General features: G+C 42.3%; 1 protein-coding gene across 4 annotated transcripts in view; it reads right to left on the bottom strand.

Moving 5' to 3' along the window:
* The window catches only part of C16H20orf194 (chromosome 16 C20orf194 homolog), a 166,953-nt gene that overhangs the window by 55,890 nt on the left and 94,164 nt on the right, over positions 1–16,899 (bottom strand). For all 4 annotated transcript variants that reach the window (XM_003905008.3, XM_017944962.3, XM_017944963.3 and 1 more), the window contains one exon: positions 4,471–4,574. In XM_003905008.3, coding sequence (XP_003905057.1) covers positions 4,471–4,574 — 104 coding nt within the window. The remainder of the gene's footprint in view (positions 1–4,470; positions 4,575–16,899) is intronic.

The raw sequence follows: 16,899 nt of genomic DNA, 5'->3' as shown, positions 1-16,899 counted from the left end.
AGTGTAGTGGCACAATCTCGGCTCACTGCAACCTCTGCCTCCCAGGTTCAAGCGATTCTTGTGCCTCAGCCTTCCGAGTAGCTGGGATTATAGGTATGTGCCACCACATCTTCCTAATTTTTGTATTATTAATAGAGACAGGGTTTCACCGTGCTGGCCAGGTTGGTCTCAAACTCCTGACCTCAAGTGATCCACCTGCCTCAGCCTCTTAAAGTGCTGGGATTGTAAGTGTGAGCCACCATATCCGGCAGGGTTTTCCTATTTGCAAAAAATGCCATTGGGATTTTGATACGGACGGCACTGAACCTGCAGGTTGCGTTGGGCAGTATTGTCTTAATATTAAGTCTTCTGATTCATGAACATGGATGTTTTTCCTTCATTTAGGTTGTCTTTAATTTTTCTGCAATATTTTACAGTTTTCAGTGTACAAATCTCTCATTTTCTTGGTTAAATTTACTCCTTAGTACTTTACTGTTTTTGATGCTAATGTAAATTGAATTGTTTTCTTTTTTTGAGACAGGGTCTCACTCTGTTGCTCAGGCTGCTCTAGAGCACAGTGTGGCATGATCATAGCTCACTGCAACTGCTGCCTCCTGGGCTCAGGAGATCCCCCCACCTCACCTCTCAAGTAGCTTGGGACTACAGACATGTGCCACCATGCCCCACTAATTTTAAAAAATTTTTTGAGGCTGGGTGCACTCCAGCCTGGGTGACAGAGCAAGACTCCATCTAAATAATAATAATAATTATCATAATCTTTTGTAGAGATGGAATTTCACCACGTTACCCAGGCTTGTTTCAAAGTCCTGGACTCAAGTGATCCATCTGCCTTGGCCTCCCAAAGTGCTGGCATTACAGGCTTCAGCCACTGCATCCAGCCCTGGAATTGTTTTATTAATATCTTTCTCAGATTGTTCACTGGTAGGGCATAGAAATGAAACTCATTTTGAAAAAAATTATAAAAACAGAACAGAGAGGAAAGTTAAAAAAAATTAATCGAAAGTCCCATCACCAAAACCCAACTATAGCTAACATTTAGTACTTTCGTTTTCTGTTTTTTTTTTTTTCAGAGACAGGGTTTTGCTCTGTCTCCCAGGCTGGAGTCCAGTGGTACAATCATAGCTCATTGCAAGTGCGAGCTCATTGCAACCTCGAACTTCTGGGCTCAAGTGATCCTCCCACCTAAGTCTCCCAAATAGCTGTGACTTCAGGCACATGCCATCATGCTGGGCCTTTTTTTTTTTTTTTTTTCTTTTTTGAGATGGAGTTTCACCAGCCTTGGTGCCCAGGCTAGAGTACAATGGTGCAATCTCGGCTCACTGCAACCTCCCTCTCCCGGGTTAAAGTGATTCTCCTGCCTCAGTCTCCTGAGTACCTGGGACCACAGGCGCGCAGTACCATGCACAGCTAATTTCTGTATTTTTAGTAGAGACGGCATTTCACCATGCTGGTGAGGCTGGTCTCGAACTCCTGACCTCAGGTGATCCGCCCTTCTCAGCCTCCCAAAGTGCTAGGATTACAGGCGTGAGCCACCACGCCCAGCCCCATATCCTGTTTTTAAAACTTAATTTATCATTACCATCAGCCATGTTATCATATACTGTCAGTAAACATTTCCAGTGACTGCACTCTCTCACCCTCTTGGGCCACCCCCATGGCTTGACATGAGCTATTCCAGTTTTCCTCTGCCAACAGTTCCTTAGTATAAGTTAGTATACTTTAATACTATATTAGTATAATTTAACAATAAATGCTAGTTTACTGTTACATATGATAGCAGGAGCTTGTTTCTGATGTAACTTCTTCTATCTGTTAAGTAGCCTCATGTCCTCTGAACACCCCTGACCTGGGACTCAGTGTTTCCATGTTAATAAAGATACAACTCTTTGCAGAAAAAAAATATTAACTCATTTGTCTAAATCACCAAAAATGTTTTTCCCAATTTTAAAAATTTGCCTTTTGAAATACTTTTTAAAAATTATTAAAAATATATATATACACACATATATTTTTTGCGACATTCTCACTCTGTAGCCCAGACTGGAGTGCAGTGGTGCGATCTCAGCTCACTGCAACCTCGGCCTCCCAGGTTGATGTGATTCTGCTGCCTCAGCCTCCCAAGTAGCCTCGATTACAGGCGTGTACCACCACGCCCAGTTAATTTTTGTTTAGTAGAGATGGGGTTTCACCATGTTGGCTAGGCTGGTCTTGAACTCCTGACCTCAGGTGATCCACCTGCCCCAGTCTCCCAAAGTACTGGGATTACAGGCATGAGCCACTGTGCCTGGCCATAAAAAATTATTTTTTATTTTTAATTAATACATAATATGCACATATTTATGGGGTATAATGTATTGTTTCAATACATGTATACATTATGTAATGATTAAATCAGGGTAATGAACGAGAAATCCATCACCTCAAACATTTATCATTCAGAATCTTCTCTTCTAGCTATTTTGAGATCTAAACACCTTACTGTTGACTGCAGGCACCCTACTGTGCAACAGAACACTAGAACTTACTCATCCTTTCTAACTTTGTATTCATTGATTAACCCCTCCCCATCCCCTAAAATACTTTTTAAAGGGTTTTGTATTACTAATTAGTCTGATAAATTTTATGATATACCCATACAATGGAATACTACTTAGCAATAAAGAGAACACAGCTATTTACATACTCAACATGGATGAATCTAAAAATCACTATGTTAAGTGGAAAATGTCAGACTCAAAGGATACAGAATAGATGATGTTCATTTATATAACATTTTAGAAAATGCAAACTAATATATAGTGACAAAAGCTAATCAGTGGTTGTCTGAACCCGGGAGTGGAGGGAAAGATGATCTGTAAAAGGGCATGAGGAAATATTTTGGTTTGATTGTAAAGGTGGTTTCATGAATGTACACATCTGCCAAAGCTTTAAATCAATACAGTTAGTTGTATTTACAGTACACTTCAATAAGTTAAACTGTCAGCAAAAAATTTTTAAAAATCAGTAACTGGTCAGCCGGGTGCCGTGGCTCACACCTGTAATCCCAGCACTTTGGGAGGCCGAGGTGGGCGGACCACGAGGTCAGGAGATCGAGACTATCCTGGCTAACACAGTGAAACCCCGTCTCTACTAAAAATACAAAAAATTATCCGGGCATGGTGGCGGGCACCTGTAGTCCCAGCTACTCAGGAGGCTGAGGCGGGAGAATGGCGTGAACCTGGTAGGTGGAGCTTGCAGTGAGCCGAGATGGCACCACTGCACTCCCGCCTGGGCAACAGAGTGAGACTCCGTCTCAAAAAAAAAAATTCAGTAACTGGTCAAATTTGACTAATTTTTCCTTTAGAATTTCTTGTATTGTTTCTAAGCTTAGGAAGTCTTCTAACCCCTAGAAGTTTAATAAATATTCATTTTTATATTCTATTTGTGAAATTTAAATATATTTAATTTTAATCCCTCAGAAGTTCATTTTGATTTTTGGTAGAGGTAAGAATCTATTTTTTGTCAAAATTAGCTACTTATCATCCTAGTACTGTGCTTTTCATGATGCATTCTTTCTTCTCTGATATTGGAAGACTCTTTAACCTAACAGCAAAGCTTTAATCTAATAGGGCCATCCAATGTGTCCAATTGGTCTGCCTACATTTCTGAACAGCCTTTAAGGCTGCGGGCTCTATATGGAAGAAAAACTTGCTCAAAGAATTTGTTTTCTGAGCCATCTGACCAAAATACCTCACATAGTCTCTGTCCTAGTTCCCAGACAGACTGGTTTTGAGGCTGAGACCAGGCAGAGTGGCGGGCCTGCCCTCTGCTCTGGTGTTGCACTGAGACAAGCTGTGCCTTGGCCACAGAGTAAAGGCTAGGAGAAATTCATCGCTACCCTCTTCCCCTTAAGGTGAAGGGGAAGTGTTGGTGCAGCCTGGTGAACTTAGAGGACTGTTACAGGACAGTGGAACTTTTACAGAGCTGGAGAGGAAGTCTGGGTGTATGAGGGAGGAGGGGTTAAACTCTCACAGGGAAAGTGAGCCATTTCTCTCCCTCTCTGGCTCACTTACAATCCTGTCCATGCTAATGTGTATGTGAAGCCTCATCAATACCACAGGATGCAGCTCCTTTCTGGTTTTTCAGTGGGTGAGCCTTGTGTCCCTGGGCCTGGAGGCCAGCTGAGAGGGGCCACTGGAGGCCTTCTCAGTTAGGATGAATGAATTGGGCATGGGGAGCTGCTGGCCCTTCTGACCAGAAGCCCTTTCTAGGTAAGCCCTTTACAGAGCAGTGAGGTTGACGAGGCTCATAAGTGTCTTGAGAATGCCCAGGCCTCTCCACAACCTCCCTCCCTGACTGCCTCAGTGGCTATGCTGGTTCCTGACATACTGCCCTGTGGTAGTGGAGGGGAGACAGGAGTTATTTAGTTTTCCCCTCAAAAGTGTGAGGAACTTTCCGACCAAAAAAGTCACTGACTAGTAAAACACCTACCCCATCATAGAAGGAAATGGAATTCATGTGATCCTTGGAAATGATGATACTTCCATGACGACAGTGAGAAAACAGAAGGCCACTAGAGAAGAAATGAACATTCCCTGGAAGGAAAAGAGAGTTGGTCAGAGCTGGAGGGCTGGGTGCTCTGGGTCAGATTCCAATGTCCTCTTGCACAGCAGTGTGGTAACTAGAGGCCAGTATCAGTAGCAATTACGTTATGCAATTTGTATACTGAGCCTTTTGCTCTGAGGAAGCCAAAGTAACCTCCTAGAGCCTCAGAGGGAAACGAGGCATCAGATGCAGTCTTTGTGTAAGAATTAGAAAAACAAGTGAATAAACTATCAGCTAATGGGGAGAAGCAAAATTCACATTCCCTTATGAGTATCTTCCAGGGAAACACACTAAAAAAGACTTTGGGTATATCTGCTCCATATACTGAGTTTACAGATTTTCCTTTCTTCTGCTTTGCCAGAAGCTGGCTCAGCCCTAGAGAGACCACATCCCTCACTTAGGGCCCGAGAAGGAGCAATCGACTCTCAGCTGAAGACTGGTGAAGGGAGCTTAAGGTCCCTGTGCCCAGCAATGGAACATTTGAGTTAGGTAATGAGTAGGTTCTACAGACACTGGGGGGTTGCTCTTCTGTAGTTCACAAAAGCAAGATGGGTGGCAGGTGGACACGGATGTGGGTTGCTCAGAACAAGGATTCAAGTCTAAGGAGAGCTGTTGTGTCCTGGATGGTCAAGGTCATATACAGCAGCTAGGTATAGGCCCTAGGGAGCAGACCATGGAAAAGATGGACAACTAAGATGACAAAGATTAATGCTGGGCCTGGGCTTGCTTTGGAGACACAAAAGAAGCACCCAGAGCACCCATAAGACTCCTAGGTGAAGCTGCTCTCTGGGGCTGGTCCAAGCTGAATCTTCCATTCCTATAACAGCTTTTCTTTCCATGTTTCTGCATACAGAGAGGAGATGAAGTAGTTCTTAAAGCTCAAGGCACAGGTTTGAGTTTATTGTCATTAAGACCTCATTGCCAAGGCAAAGGTCAAGAGATAAATAAGTGAGACCGATTCCTTGAGTTGTAGCTCCAGAAAAGCAGTGCAAAGCTCTGGAGACTGGAATGACAAGAATAGCGAAGGCCAGGAGTCTGAGGGCTGCATTCGCATCCTGGGTGAGGAATCTAGAGACTGCAAGCTTTGAAGCTTCCTGAGGAGGTGAGGTTTCAGAAGGAAGGGAGGGGCCTAGTTAGTATGTGTTCACAGCAGACAGGAGAAGTGAAGGGAGAAGGAGGCGGTTTTTAGGTACAAGAAGAACTGGCATCTGCCTCCATGGAAGAACCAGATGCCCAGTCAGAGGGACATGCCAACTTTAAAATCTGTGGCAGCCACAGCCAGCAACTATCCAGGTTCAAGCTCTGGAAACCTCTACTCTCCAACAAGTAGCTTGGCTTTCTGTGCATACTGCCTTTTTCTGAGGCCCTCTGAAAAGGAAGCTACTCATGCCTCAGCCTCATCCTGTACCAACCCCAAAGTTCCTCCATGCTGCTCCCAGGCCATTCTCCCCAACACCACAGCATGATACTTTCATTCCTCTAGAGACACAAGCCCCTCCCTCTACCGCTCACACCTACTGCCCTCTTGACCATGCCATATTTCCAATCACTCTGAATGTGCTCAGTCTTCCCCTCCAATGCAAACACTTCCATTCCTTCTTAGAGCAGTAAAGCTGCACCCAGAGTAACTTCTGAAATCTCCAGCCCAGCAGCTACTCTCTGACTCCAGCACACCATCCCCCTTTTAGCTGTCTCCCTCCCCACACTCCATCCTCTGATGTCACTGAGCTTTCACAGTCACGGTATTTGCATTTTCCCCTATTGCTCAGAAATTTCTGATATTCTTCTCATCTACATCAAGGGCAGATCTTCTGGGACAAGACTTACCTTTAATCTTTGTTCTGTTAAAAGAAAGGAATGGGAACAGGTTTCACGCAGTATTTACTAAGCACCACACATGTCATACATTATAGTTTTCTGTTTTCACAATTGTAAGAGGTGGTATTGTTTTTTTCTCATAGGACAGATGAGAAAACTCAAGCTTAGAGAGATTTCCCCCAAAATCACAGTATTACTTGGTGGTGGAGCCAGGTATAGAATACAGGTTTGTCTGATGCCAAAGACACTATACCACGCTGGTGCCTTCAGTTCTCTCATGCCTTTTTTTCTTTCAATTCTCCCCTGTCCAAAGCCCAGCTGTGGTGAATCTGACGATGTGCCTTCTCTGCTCCCTCAACCACAATAGGCCACAGTGCTGTCCCACAGCCTGTTTACTGCTGTCTCCCTACCCCTTCCATCAGCCTACAGAGCTCATTCCAGACCTTTAACACTCTCCTAAAACCACAACCCCACCAACTCCTGCCACAAGATGACTCTACTTACTCTTTCCAGAGATACGAGGGCTCCACAGGTGTCATGAGGTAGAAACTGCTCCTACTGCTGAGTGCTTAGTACCTGCACCCTTCCCTGTCCTGGGTACCTCTCTACCTGTGCACTTTTGAAGTGAACATTTTCAGAAACAAGTCCGGTGCTACTCGAAAGGCCTCCTGGACAAACCTCAAAATCCTGAAGCTTCCAGAAAAAAGCACAGATTGGAGAAGCTGGCACATTCCATCTACTCAATAAGAAGACGGGAAAGGATGAGCGAGGTCATCTCCAGCATTTCCTCTCCCACTAGACTCTGAAGCCTCAAAACAAAATGGAAAAGAGGAAGACAAATTCACAAGACAGTGCTGGAAAAGCACTCATTATGGGGCATGGGCCAAGGCAAGGTCTCAGTAAACAGGATCTAATTTCAGTACTGTCCTGTGATCTGTCCTGTGATCGCAGCTGCCCCTCAGCCTGGCTCTGTGAGCAGTAACTCTGTCATTATTCTCAGAGCACACATGAGATAAGTGAAGTGACTTACTGGGTGGCCCAGTGCCTGTGCTCTGGTCTCAGATCCTAATCCGCTTGAAGCAATAACCCTTCTGGTATCTGCTCTGGACTCTTGACTGTCAGACAGTGGTCTGAGGGCCATGCCTTTGCAGGGGTTCACAGGGGCCAGGGCAGCCAACTCCTGAGGAGATCTCCCTGACTTTTTGTGCCATCCTTGGTGTCCTTAGTGGATGAGCTCTGTCCTTTCTCCTCTAATCTATAAGTCTGAAAATCCAGGATAAGAGGAAGTTTCTCATTACTGCCCCAAAACCAGGAGGACTGCGGTTTGGTTCTGCCTTTGATTGAGCTCTGCATCCCTGGAAGTTCAACAAAAGAGGGATAAGCCCTCAGGGTAAACCAAGATACCAAGCAAATGCCAATGAAGAATTTGGCTTTCCTCTTTCAGAAAACTGGCTGTACAAATACAAATCTTCCAACAGCCCAGTCTATGGGAAGAGGAAACATTTATCACTGCTGGGGCAATTTATGATGCAATGGCTAGATGATTTTCATCCTGTGTCTATATATGTGTGTGAAATGTATACACAAGGTTTAAAGAAAAAAACAAAACAAAACAAAGCAAAAACCCCAAAAAAACACAAAGCAACAACAACAAAACCCAGATGTCTATGCACTCACCACCGGGCCTAAGAAATTGAGCATTACTAGCACCGTTGAAACCCCCTGGATGTCCTTCCTCAATGACAGTCCTTCTCTTCCACCCAAAGGGGAACAGCATCCTGAATTCTGGATGGTTTTACCACACTTGAATGTATCTGTAAACTGTGTATTACTTAGTTTTGTCTGTTTTTGTTTTTATATAAATGAAATCCTAATCATGTATTCTTCTGTGACTTGCTTACTTCTCTTGACATTCTGTTCCTGAATGTGACCCATGTTACAAGTAATAGGCAGCCAAACAGTTCCTTCATGCTCAGTGCTGTACAAAACTTTACTCTTTTTTTGAGAAGCAGTCTCACTCTATTGCCCTGGCTGGAGTGTAGTGGTGCAATCTCGGCTCACTGCAATCTCTGCCTCCCAGGTTCAAGCGATTCTCGTGCCTCAGCTTCCCGAGTAGCTGGGATTACAGGCACGCGCCACCAGGGTCTGGCTAATTTTTGTATTTTTAGTAGAGATGGGGTTTCATCATGTTGGCCAGGCTGGTCTCGAACTCCTGACCTCAGGTGATCTGCCCGCCTCAGCCTCCCATAGTGCTGGGATTACAGATGTGAACCATCGTGCCAGACCAAAACCTTCGTTTTTAAAGTGTCCCTCCAGCCAGGTGCAGCGGCTCATGCCTGTAGTCCCAGCACTTTGGGAGGCTGAAGTGGGAGCTTCACGTGAGGCCTGGAGATCGAGACCAGCCTAGCCAACATGGTGAAACTCCATCTTTACTAAAATAATGATAATAATAATATAAAATAAAAAAATTAGCCAGGCGTGGTGCCATATGCCTGTAATCCAGCTACTTGAGTGGCTGAGGCACAAGAATTGCTTGAACCCAGGAGGCAGAGGCTACACTGAGCCAAGATCACACCACTGCACTCCAGCCTGGATGACAGAGTGAGACTTCTTCTCAAGAAATTTTTAAAAAGTGTCCCTCAATAGCTTCAGGTGGACACAAGTCAACACATGAGAGGGTGCAGAAATATGGCAGCAGAGAGCAAACCTCCGCTGGCCTGGGCCTCTCCAACACACAAAGGTGAAAGCCAGATTGGTCCCCAGGGTTCTCAGGATGTATTCACCGTCCCATGTTTCAATGGGTCCAGGATCCTGCTCTGCATTGCTAACAATTTCTGCCCAATGTAAAAACACTCTGGAATCTGTAAATCACTGTAGGGAGAGTGAAGGAGCTGCCTAAGCACCAACCATTCACTGATGCCTGTAGGAAACAATAGAACCCATACATATATGGTCTACTGATTTTCAACAAAGGTGAAAAGACAATTCAAAAGAGAAAGAAGAGTCTTTTCAACAAATGGTGCTGCAAAAACTGTATATTCATATGTCAAACAGCAAACATCAATACATCCCTCACAATGGAAATTCTGCCCATTCTCATCAGCCACAGAGGAAAACCTCATACTTCATAGGGATATTGGGTAGAGTACTGAAAAGGATTTTGCTACAGTAGTGGGGTAAAATTAGTCCTAAGTCAAATGTTGCTCTGCTTCCTGCCTAATAAAGCTTTAAAAAGCAAGACCAGGTAATAGGATTAGAAGAAAAAGTTATTGGTTGGGCACAGGGGTGCCTGCCTGTAATCCCAGCACTTTGGGAGGCCGAGATGGGTGGACTGTTTGAGGCCAGGAGTTTGAGATCAGCATGGACAACATAATGAGATCCTATCTCTATTAAAAAATAATAATAAAATAAGAAAAAGTTACTAAAACAGATATAACTGTATCACGTTTAATAAGCTGGAGAAAAGAATGAACCATATTAGTTTGAGACATAAAAAATATAAAAAAGATTCAAATCAAACTTCTAAATATGAAAAATACAATGTCTAAGAAGAAAAATACACTGGATGAGATTAATGGCAGTAGACAATGCCGAAGAAAAGGTGAGTAAATTAGAATAAACAGAAGTAGAAACTATGCAAAACAAAACACAAAGAGAAAAAACCCTGATCACAATAGTAGGGAACATCAGGGATCTGTGGGCCAACTTCAAGCAGCCCGATACATATGTAACAGGAATTCCTGAAGAGGAGGGGAGAAATGTTTAAAAAAAAATGGCTGATAAGCTTCTGCATTTGAGGAAGATTATAAACCCACCCATCCAAGAAGCTAAAAAAATCCAAAGCACAAAAACCATGAAGAAGCTGGTGCAGTGGCTCATGCCTGTAATCCCAGTACTTTGGGAGGCTGAGGTGGGCGGATCACCTGAGGTCAGGAGTTTGAGACTAGCCTGGTCAATATAGTGAAACCCCGTTTTTAAGAATACAAAAAATTTAGGCTGAGTATGGTGGTGGGTGCCTGTAGTCTCAGTTACTTGGGAGGCTAAGGCAGGAGAATCACTTGAACACAGGGGGCAGAGGCTGCAGTGAGCCGAGATTATGCCACTACACTCCAACCTGGGTGGCAAGTGAAACTCCATCTTAAAACAAAAAACAAACAAAAAAAACATGAAGAAAACCACACCAAGTCACATCAAAACCAAATTGCTGAAGAAAAATTTTTTAAAACCAAACTGCCTAAAATCAGTGATAAGCAGTTGGGGGAAAAGGGTATCTTACATAGAAACAGCCCGGGCGCAGTGGCTCACTCTTGAAACCCCAGAATTTTGGGAGGCCGAGGAGGGTGGATCACCTGAGATTGGGAGCTCGAGACCAGCCCGACCAACATGAAGAAACCCCATCTCTACTAAAAATACAAAATTAGCCAGGTGTGGTGGCACATGCCTGTAATCCCAGCTACTCGGGAGGCTGAGGCAGGAGAACTGCTTGAACCCGGGAGGTGGAGGTTGCCGGGAGCTGAGGTCGTGCCATTGCACTCCAGCTTGGGCAACAAGAGTGGAACTCTGTCTCAAAAACAAACAAATAAACAAACAAACAAAAAGAACAAAAAAAGAAAGAAGCAAACAAAGATAAGGATAGCAGTAGATTTCTGCTTAAAAATAATACAAAAGCAAGAAGACAGGGGTGGGGCAATGTCTTTAAAGTACGAAAATTTGAAAAATTTTGTCTTTTACCAAAAATCTGAAAAACTTAGATAAAAGGAAAAAAATTCCTAAAAAATTCTAAGTTTCCAAGACTGATCAAGTAGAAATTAAAAACCTGACTAACTCCATAATCATTAAAGAAACTAAATCAGTAGTTAAAAACCTTTCCTTAAAAAATAAATCATGCCTTCAGTGTTTCATAGGCAAGTACTAAGAGTCAAAAAATAATTCAAATCTCATACATAATATTTCACAGTAAGGAAGTACAAAAGAGAATACTCCTTGGCTAGAAAATCTGATCCTAAACCAGAAATTACAATACAAAAAAGGAAAAACAGTTAATCCCATTTATGATGTAATAATCCTAACGAAACTATTAGCAAACTGAGTCTAGCAGTATATTAAAAATAATGATCCAGTTAGCTCTTCCCAACAATGTAGAATTAACATTTAAAAAATCAAGTAATATAGTAGTTTATTATGTTAATAGATTAAAGGAACAAAGTTGTAAGTGCAGGAAAAAAGCACTAATAAAAATCAAGAAACAGTCATGATAAACGCTTATTAAACTTGTAATGAAAGGGGAATGTTCTTACTGCAATAAAGGTAACTACCAAAAAAAAAAAAAAAAAAAACAACCCACAAGTATCAAAACACAGAGGAAGCGGTAAAGCTCTCTCTGCTAGACAGGAATAACACAAGAATGCCTGTCATCATTACTTCTACTCCATGATTTACTAGTGGTCTGAGCCAGTGAAGGCAAGACAAAGAAATATAATAATTGGAAAGGAAGAAATAAAGCCATCATAATTGATAGATCATATGAGTGCCTACAAGTAAAACTCTGAAGAATCTAGATTATTAGAATTAATAAAGAATAAGATTAAGGAATACAAAGTAAATATATGAATATTAAATACAGTTAATCCTATAACCAGCAATTCTACCATAATTTAGGATTATAATCCTAGATAAAGCATCAAAAGTATAATCGTAAAAGATATTTCTGACAGCAAAAAAGATATAAAATAATGAGAAAATTATAACGCTATATTAATAGGCATTAAAAAGACATAAATACACATCACATTCATGAACTGGAAAACTCAGGTTTACTTGACATGGTAAAAATGACAATTCTCTCCAAAGTGATCTTTAAATTGAACACAATTTCAGAAAAAAAAAAAAAAAAAAAACCCCAACAAGTTTTCTGAAAATCCTGAAAAGCCAACACAAAAATGTCAATAACTTTGAGCAAAGTGCTAAGAACAGCCAAGATACTCCTGAAGAAGAAAAAAAAGGTGGGAACTTGCCTTATCACATTAGAGACTGAATGTTTGTGTCCTCTCCAAAATTCCAATGTTGAAGCCTTAACCCCAAAAGTGATGTTATCTGGAGATCGGGCTTTTGGAAGGAAATAGGGGTTAGATGAGGTCATGAATGTGATGAGGTCATGAATGTGGGGCAAGGTCTATTGGGATGTAGTGCCCTTAATAAGAGCTACCAGAGAGCTTAGCTCCTACCATGTATGCACAGAGGAGGAGTCATGTGGGCACACAGTGACAGGCAGCCTCTACTGGTCAAGAGAAGAGGCCTCAGGATGAAACCTCCCTTGCCAGCACCTTGAATCTGGACTTCCCAGCCTCCAGACTGTGAGAAATAAATTTCTACTGTTTAATCCACTCAGTCTGTGGTATTTTGTTATGGTATCCCAAGCGGACTAAGACACCATATAGAAATATGTTATCTATCTAAAATAAGACAATGTGGTATTTTCTCAGGGAGAAACTGAATAATGGAACAGAACAGAGAGCCTGTGAATAGACGCACACATAAAGAGACTTGATTTATAACAAAGCTGGCACTGCCGATCAGTGGGAAAAGAATGATTTTTCAATAATTGTTGCTGAGACAGGTGGCTACCTACATTTAAAAAGTGAAATTAGACTCCTATCTCATATCATTTTCAAAGAGCAATCCAGGTGGATTCTTTGAAAAATTGTATTTTTATAATTCAACAGAAAAAGCCTCAATAGATCTAAAATACATGAATCACATAGGAAAAGATTATCTTGATTACATTAAAATTAAGAACTTTTATTCATTAAAAAGCATCAGAAATAAAATAAGACAAGCCACCAGGTGAAAGAAAATATTTGCAATATACTGAATTGACAAATAATTAGTATCAAAAATCTATAAAAAATTCCTGGCCAGGCACAGTGGCTCACGTGTAATCTCAGAACTTTGGGAGGCTGCGGCAGGCTGATCACCTGAAGTTGGGAGTTCGAGACCAGCCTGACCAACATAGAGAAACCCTACCTCTACTAAAAATACAAAATTAGCCAGGCATGGTGGTGCACGTCTGTAATCCCAGCTACTTGGGAGGCTGAGGCAGGAGAATCGCTTAAACCTGGGAGGTAGCGGTTGCAGTGAGCCGAGATCGTGTCATTGCGCTCCAGCCCAGGCAACAAGAGTGAAACTCCATCAAGAAAAGATGAATGAACAAACGAACTAGAGAAAGAGAGAGAGAGAGAGACAGAAAGAAAGAAAGAGAAAGAAAAAGAGAAAGAGAAAGAAAGAAAAGAAAGAATTCCTAAAATAGGCCAGGCGCAGTGGGTCACGACTGTAATCCCAGCACTTTCAGAGGCTGAGACGGGCAGATGACCTGAGGTCAGGAGTTCAAAACCAGCCTGGCCAACATGGCGAAACCCCATCTCTATTAAAAATACAAAAATTAGCTGGGCATGTTGTTGCGCGCCTGTAGTCCCAGCTACTCGGGAGGCTGAGGCATGAGAATTGCTTGAACCTGGGAGGTGGAGGTTGCAGTGAGCTGAGATTGCGCCACTGCACTCCAGCCTGGACAACAGAGTGAGACTTAGTCTCAAGAAAAAAAAAAAAAAATTCCTAAAATAAACAAGAAAAAGACAATCTAAAAGAAACATGAGCAAAAAACAAGAACAAGCATTTAACAGAAGGGAAGTATAATGGCTTGGCCAATAAATAAAGATGGTTCACTAATAATAAGAGAAATGTAAATTAAAATCCTAATAATACAGCACTGCACACTCACCACAGTGGCAAAACAGCAAGTGTTGGCCAGAATATGGAAAAACTCAAATACCTGTATGCTGCTGTTGGAAGTATAATTTGGGACAATCAATTTGTAAAACAGTTTGGCCTCATTTAAAAAAGCCGTATGTGGGCTCATACTAAAATTCCAAATTTTTACTCCTCATTCCAACTCTACAGAAACATTTGCCCATGTGGACCAAGAGACACGCACAAGAATGCTCATAACAGTACAGTCTGCAATACCTAAAAAAGCCTATATTTACTTATTTATTTTTTAGAGTTAGGGTCTTGCTCTGTGAGCCAGGTTGGAGTACAGTGGTGAGATCATAGCTTACTGCAGCCTTGAACTCCTGGGCTCAAGTCACTCTCCAGTCTCAGTCTTCCAAATATATGGGACTACAGGAATATGCCACCATGCCTGGCTAATTTTTTTTTTTGGTAGAGATGGGGTCTCGCTGGTGTTGAACTGTTGGACTCAAGCAATCCTCCTGCTTCAGCCTCCTAAAGTGCTGGGATTATAGACGCTGGCTAATTAAAAAAATTATTTTGTAGAAACAAGAGTCTCACTCTGTTGCCCAGGCTGGTCTTGAACTCCTAGCTTCAAGTGATCCTCCCGCTTCAGCCTCTGAGAAGCTGGGATTACAGGCACAAGCCACTGCACCTAGCACAAAAACTATAAAAAACCCACATGTCCACCAAGAGTCAAAATGATAGTGCATGCTTGCAAAAACGAATACTATAAGGCCATGAAAATGAGTAAGCTATATGGCTTACATACAACAAACTGGATGAATCCTAGGAATATTGAGCAAAAAAAGCAGGTCTACAGTATGATTCTATTTGTATTAAGTTCAAAACAAGATATTGTCTGGGGATATGGGCATGTGTGGCAAAACTCTAAAGCAGGTTCCTGAGGATTAGGTACTGGGCAGCCTGCCTGGCCACAGACAGCAGGGCGGGGAGGAGAAGGGCACATGAAGGACATGAACGAATGGGAATTTGAAGAGCAAGACATCTTGTGATAGCCGACGCCACTAACTGGTGAACAGAAACAGTTCTAGAGTTGAAAAAACTTCAAGGTAAAGGAAGTACTATTCTTTTCTTTTTCTTTTTTTGAGATGGAGTTTCACTCTTGTTGCCCAGGCTGGAGTGCAATGGCATAATCTCCGCTCACCACAACCTGTGCCTCTCGGGTTCAAACGATTCTCCTTCCTCGGCCTCCCGAGTTGCTGGGATTACAGGCATGCGCCACCGTGCCTGGCTAATTTTGTAGTTTTAGTACAGACGGGGTTTCTCCATGTTGGTCAGGCTGGTCTCAAACTCCTGACTTCAGGTGATCTGCCTGCCTTGGCCTCCCAAAGTTCTGGGATTACAGGCATGAGCCACCGCGCCCTGCCAGGAAGTACTATTCTTTTCATCTGTAAGTAATTGCTGGGTGAAAAATCAGAAGACCTGTACTATTCTCCAGACCTGGACTACCCTCTAGATGCTGCCATTAACTTGTACTACATCTCAGTCAGGGTGAGGGAGCTTAAAAAAAAAAAAAGTATGGAAAAAATAACAACTTGTACAATATCAGGCAAGTTTTCACCTTCTATGGGACTCAGGATATGAAGATCAATCAAGATAATGCATCCTGAGGAGCTGAAGATAAATACCTTCAGGGGATGGGAACAGATAAATTTCAAGCTCATCACAGTCCCAAGTAAAGGCAGATTTATAAAGACATTAAAGACAATAGAACTTCAGGACTCCCTACCTGCCCAAGCCCCCTTCTAAGGCACTAAGAAGAGCCTAATCATTTTGTAGTATTTTCCTTAAGAGAGTCCCCAAATGGTATAAACTTCAAGCCCCACAAAACTTACATCAGCTCCTGACCTGAATCCCAAAGTGGTAAAATGCTTATCCACAGGAAGGGGAGACTCCTGTTTAAATTCTCTGCTTCTATTCAATTTCCCTGCCTCAGAAAACCATCTCCTAATTTAAACTAGATTCCCCTTAGGGACGAAGAAAGTTTAAAATTCAAGTTTTCAAAAGACTACGACTAATAAGGCTCCAGAAATCCCTGGCTGTGCCTTTATTCTCGCACAGAGACCTTAGGATACACTGAATCTTGTTGGATAACTCAGTACAATGCAAGACTATTTTTCTAACAAGGCCCTTTGCTAAGAAGGTGCAAACTAATTTTGGCAAATATCCCTGCTAAATATTATAATTGGCTCAAGGATGACAGAGCACAAACCACCTCTGTGTTGTGCCTACAATCTGCTTTTAAAACACTACGCAATCTTGCCTCAAGGCTGGTAGTATTACCACACACTCCCTGCCTTCAGCAAATGTTCCTAACTCCCGGGTTCTCTGCACCAGGATCTGGAGAGGCAGAAATGCAGAGACAGATGTGATAACAAACGCCATTACCACTCCAGCAGTATGTGGACAGAAAACCAGAACTCCTTGTGCTTTGTCTTCTGTGTGAATGAAGGGGCAGAAGCTGAAGCAGTGGTCTGAGAACAGGGAGAGGAATTTGCCACTGGATAGAATATTTTCACCAAGAAGAACAAATCATCCAGAAAAAGGATTTGCTTAGTTGAGGTTGAGGAATTTGTAGAGTAAGTCAGAACTCCTCCTTCACATAAAGGCTATATTCAACAGGGAAAGAATAGGACTCATAAGAAAATGTTATTCTGAGGAAGCCAAAGAGGAACTTGCAGTAAATCCCTG

The sequence above is a fragment of the Papio anubis genome, chromosome 16, assembly GCF_008728515.1.
Source record: "Papio anubis isolate 15944 chromosome 16, Panubis1.0, whole genome shotgun sequence".
In the NCBI taxonomy this organism is placed as follows: domain Eukaryota; kingdom Metazoa; phylum Chordata; class Mammalia; order Primates; family Cercopithecidae; genus Papio; species Papio anubis.
Note: the sequence above shows the minus strand (reverse complement) of the source record. Positions and strands in the feature narration are given on the sequence as shown.